The 5,304-nt window shown below is 45.9% G+C and overlaps 1 protein-coding gene across 2 annotated transcripts in view; it reads left to right on the top strand.

Moving 5' to 3' along the window:
* Positions 1-1,631: 1,631 nt before the first annotated feature.
* Positions 1,632-5,304, top strand: part of gclm (glutamate-cysteine ligase, modifier subunit) — a 17,287-nt gene continuing 13,614 nt past the window's right edge. Inside the window, exons 1-2 of one of the 2 annotated variants that reach the window (XM_043698834.1) lie at positions 1,632-1,817; positions 1,938-2,003. In XM_043698834.1, the coding sequence (XP_043554769.1) occupies positions 1,683-1,817; positions 1,938-2,003 (201 nt within the window). In that variant the 5' untranslated portion in view covers positions 1,632-1,682. The remainder of the gene's footprint in view (positions 1,818-1,937; positions 2,004-5,304) is intronic. The other variant, XM_043698835.1, reaches the window with a different exon arrangement.

Raw genomic sequence — 5,304 nt, 5'->3', positions numbered from 1 at the left:
AGCGGAAGGCTTCATGTTACAACAGTGGGTGGCACGGTGGCTCAGTGGGGGGGCGGCACGGTGACTTAGTGATTAGCCCTGCTGCCTCACAGCGCCAGGGACGGGTTCAATTCCCGTCTTGGGCAAATGTCTGTGTGGTTTGCACATTCTCCCCACGAATGCGTGGGTTTTCTCCGGGTGCTCCGGTTTCCTCCCACAGCCCAAAGATGTGCAGGTTAGGTGAATTGGCCATGATAAATTGCCCGTAATGTTAGGTGCATTTGTCAGAGGGAAATGAGACTGAGTGGGTTACTGTTCGGAGGGTTGGTGTGGACTTGTTGGGCCGAAGGGCCTGTTTCCACGCTATAGGGAATCTTAAAAAAAAGTTAGTGCCTTGCCTCATCCCAGTTTATGGCCTAAAAGCAGCTGGGCAGGACAATGGCTAATGGTGCTATCAATGTAAGAGTAAGTTCATGTTGTAGAGAGACTCACTGTGGATCTTGAGGATCCAGGGAGGTATTGTGCAGTGGGAGCTGGATGTTTGGCCTAAGGCCCATTCTCTAAACATAACAGTGACGATTTGGAGCTCAGTCTCAAACTCTGAACATCTACAGTTACAGTCTGCATAACATGTCAAAATTTCAGATGATCTTGGTTTTGGACTAGCGCAGCAGGTCAGACAGCATCCAAGGAGCAGGAGAAGGGCTCTTGCCCGAAACGTCGATTCTCCTGCTCCTTGGATGCTGCCTGACCTGCTGCGCTAGTCCAAAACCAAGATCATCTGAAATTTTGACATGTTATGCTCCTTGGATGCTGTCTGACCTGCTGCGCTTTTTCCAGCAACACATTTTCAGCTCTGATCTCCAGCATCTGCAGACCTCACTTTCTCTTTGGAATAGAGGCGACAGTTGAAGTTAAACAGTTTCCCAACGAGTTGGGGTACTGTATTGAAGATGGAGGAGAGTATCAGTGTATAGCAGTCATGATTTGGAGATGCCGGTGTTGGGCTGGGGTGTACAAAGTTAAAAATCACACACCAAGTTATAGTCCAACAGGTTTGCACTGAAGCTCTGTGCTGGGGGCGGGAACTCTGACGGTAGGCGGGGATTAGCGGCTTTGGGCGGGACGTTTTGTTCAGGGGCGTGGCTAGTGGAAGCAGCCCCGAGCTGGAAATGAAGGGGCGGAGCCAGAGCGAGGGGCCGCACTGAGGACGCAGACGTGATGTCACGTAAGGGGGCGTGGTCTTGATCGGGTAGCGTGATGACGTAGATAGGGTTACGTTCAGGAGCGGAACCTATTGATGGGCGGTGACTTACAGGGGCTGGCATTCAGGGAGGGGACGTTTTGGGGGAGGAAGGACGGGACAACGTTCGGGGTAGAGGCGGGCGGGTTGACGTTCGTGGAGAAATGACGTGTGGGTGTGAGCGAGACTGAGAAGCAGACATGAAGTGTAGGGGCGGGGTCGACGGTGACGCTCTGAAAGGGCGGGGCCAGGGTGCGTCTTTCAGGGACTGGCGGGGCGGAGGAATCCCCGGGGAGGGGGCGGGTCCTGAGCCTGGATGACGTTTGGGTAATGGCGGCCGGGTGACTTTCGGTGTGGGGGCGGGGTCCGTGACGTCAACTGAGGGCGGTGCTTCGATGACGTTGTTGAGGGGCGGGGCCGGTAGAGGCGGTTCGTGCCGGTCCGGTCGGTGGTCTCCGCCATGTCGGGCTGTGGAATGCAGATGGAGGGCGGCAAGCAGCTATTCGCTCAGGCCTCAGCTGTCTCCATTCACACCGGCAACATCGTCAACTGGAGCCGGCTAAAGAAGAAATGTCCAACCTCGCCGAGCGAGGAGGTGAAGTACCTTAGGTCGTGGCGGGTATCCCTCTGGGGTCTGCGCTGCTGTCAGAGCTCCTGGCAGGCCCTGAGCCGCACTCACTGCCCTTCTCTCTCTCTCTCTCTGTGTCTTTTGCAGTTACAGGATTGTATTCGGGAGACTCTGGAGAAATGGTGCTCTCAGGTCAGCCCCGAGCTGCTAAAGGTGAGTGAGCCGTGACTTTATAATAGCTGGTACTGACGGGGTCATAGAGTCATACAGAGTGGAAACAGACCCTTCACTCCATCTCGACAATGCCTACCAGATATCCCAATCTGACCTAGTCCCATTCGCCAGCATTTGGCCTATACACCTCTATTATGTCTTAAATGTTGTAATTGCACCAGTTTCCACCAATTCCTCTGGTAGCTCATTCCATGCATGCACTACCCTCTGAGAAAACAAAATACCCCTTAGCTCCCTTTTAAACCTTTCCCCTCTCACCTTAAACCTATGCCTGCTAGTTTTGGATGACTCTTTGTTGGGGGAAGAAAATCCTTTGCTATTCACCCTATTTCCCTCATGATTTTATAAATGTCTACAAGGTTACCCCTCAGACACTGATACTCCAGGGAATATAGCCCCAGCCTGTTCAATCACTCCCTATGACTCAAACTCTCTAGTCCCAGCAACGTACTTACAAATCTTGTCTGCACCCTCTCAAGTTTAACGACACCTATCTTATAGAAGGGTGACCAGAATTGTACACAGTATTCCAAAAGTGGCCTTACCAGTTTCCTGTATAGCCCACAACATGACATTCCAACTCCTATACTCCAAGTTCTCACCTGCTTTGGAGAAGAGGTAGTCAGTGAAACAACGTCTTGCAGAACATGATCCAACACAAAAGAAAACCAGTCGGGGTGTGTGTATATGCATTTTGAAGGGACAATCCAGTTTGATCCACTCATGGTCATTTACCTGCTTCAAAGATGTAGCACTTGGGATTTGTCAGATCAGTAGTCTCCAACCTCTTTAAACACAAGATCACTTTTGAATTCAAGTGCAAGTCAATCTACTGCAAAGAAAACAGAATGAAGTGTTTATTTTTATACAGCTTATATAAATCTAAAATCATGCATATATAATTATTCACTTAGTCCTCTACTCACCAAATTTATGTGACACCTGTGACTGCACATTATCTGCCAGTTCTTTGAAGTTTGAGACATGTACAGCTGATCAAATAGGTATTCAGGAGGCAAGTGTGATGCTTAGCCTTTGTTGAATTCACTTGGGAGACTGTTGTTTCAAGAGAAATTTGATGTCAAAGGAAGCCTTCATTTTAAAAGTGCACAACGATAGGAGTGAATATTTTTCTTCGTTTATGAGCTTCCCACAAATCGGACATTCAGTTCAGTATAACTTTGAATATTAATTACCTCCTTATCAACTCCACTACTTTGTAACTCATATGGCAAGTATATTTGGTAGCCATCCAATCGATATCTACTCGAAGGATTGTATTTGAGGCAAATGTGACAATTTGTTCCATTGCGTCTAATTCTTCGGTAAACCTCTTCAGGCATTGACGTATAGTTTCTGGATAGGGCCATTCTATTGTCTGATTTCTTTTCTAGCATTCTGACCAGATTCTGAAGTGTTGAAGCATTTTTTTTTGATTGGTAGGACTACATTCAATTTCATTTGGAATGCATTCAAAGGATGGGGGCATATGTGCTAAGTTAGTCCTTTCCCTGCTGGTTACAGTTCAATTTATTCTTTTTTTTTCACGTTGTAAGAAATCCAAAGTTGAGCAACATTGTCTGTCAGCTCACTTAAACACTTCATTCCTTCATTTAAGAAGAGTGATCATTTTAAGCATCAGTTTTAAAGATCTTTGCAGGACCTTCTCTTGACTTAATGCCCTGTGTTGATGTGAGGTTAATTCACCATTTGTAGTATTGAATTCATTGAGTAAAGATTTAAATAAAAGGGCTCTGTTCTAAATTAAGTTTACTATCTTAACTTTCGTTGCATGAAAGCTCCATAAATGTATTTACTAACGCTAGCAGGTGGATTTGACTGTGGTAATTGACAAAAGAGGGAAAATCAGGACCAGTTCAGCAAAATCTGCACTTGTGCCAAGTATGGTTGTTGCAACGTCAGTCTGGAATTACAGCTCTATAACATTGAATGTTGCTGGCTGATTTCAGTTGTGCAGGGATGGTTACAGCTTGGGAAACATAGTGTTGGCTTTCTTTAGTCAGGTATTGGATGTGGGGCTCAGCAGTGTTCTCTAACTCTTTGCCCTTCATGGATCTATTAGATAAACAACTGAAGAGAACATCCTGTAGGTCGAGAGCAGAACAGACTTGCTGAGATGCTTTTGCAGCAAGTTCACGTGGACATGATGGGCTGACTAGCCTCCTATGTTTCTAATCTGTAACATACTGGCTTTGCATGAGTTCCAAATATATTTCAAGTTTGTTTGCATTGATGCTGCAAAATTTACTTTACTCTGCAACAATAGTTCATCTGAATCAAACTGAAAAATAATTTAAAGTATGTGGCTTCTGGAAGTGGAAGCCATGTGGTGATTGATGTGTGCATAGCATGGAAACACAGGCATGCAGTGAGATCAGCTGTCTCTGCAATTGACCAATTGATCGTAATAATTGTGATGAAGACCATGATTTCAGTAAACCAGCAGAAGACGCAGATCCTGACTTGTCAGCAGTGGCTAAGTTGGTAGCACCTGCCTCTGTCAGGAAGTTGTTGAAAGTTTCAATCCAGATCAAGGCTGACATTCCAGTGCATTACTGAGGAAGTTGGAGGTGTTATCAGGTTACAAACTATTAGAAATCTTAGTGTTCTGATGTACAATTCTGATGTAATCTTCCCTGCCAGGTGCCATCACTATACATTCCTTCCAAAACTCTTCGTCTGTGACAATCAGGCAGCAGGTAGAAGTATATTTGTAAATCTATGCAAGTCTAGATCCTCTGCTTATTGCAGTCTGAAAAACAAGTCTTGGGGTTGTTCACTTGTTGCAAAAGAGGCTACTGTTGCTCGTCCTATTCAGAACTTTTTAAAATCAGATATTGAATGGTAGAGGAAGCCTGATTTTTAAATTTGTTTTTTTGTTTCCTTTGTGGTGGGGACCTGCGGCCACTTTTATTCAGTCTTGAGCTGCCTGAAATTCTGAATGTAGTAGCTTTTAATTCCTATGTTCTGCTATATTCCAATTGTTCGCCCATGCATTGAATAATTAATGCACTGGTATTTATATCCAAGTAGAGTCATAGAGACGTACAACATGGAAACAGATCCTTCGGTCCAACCCGTCCATGCTGACCAGATATCCCAACCCAATCTAGTCCCACCTGCCAGCACCCGGCCCATATCCCTCCAAACCCTTCCTATTCATATACCCATCCAAATGCCTCTTAAATGTTGCAATTGTACCAGCCTCCAGCACATCCTCTGGCAGCTCATTCCATACACGTACCACCATCTGCGTGAA

The sequence above is a fragment of the Chiloscyllium plagiosum genome, chromosome 11 (assembly GCF_004010195.1).
Source record: "Chiloscyllium plagiosum isolate BGI_BamShark_2017 chromosome 11, ASM401019v2, whole genome shotgun sequence".
NCBI lineage: Eukaryota > Metazoa > Chordata > Chondrichthyes > Orectolobiformes > Hemiscylliidae > Chiloscyllium > Chiloscyllium plagiosum.
This window is presented reverse-complemented; position numbering and strand designations above follow the sequence as displayed.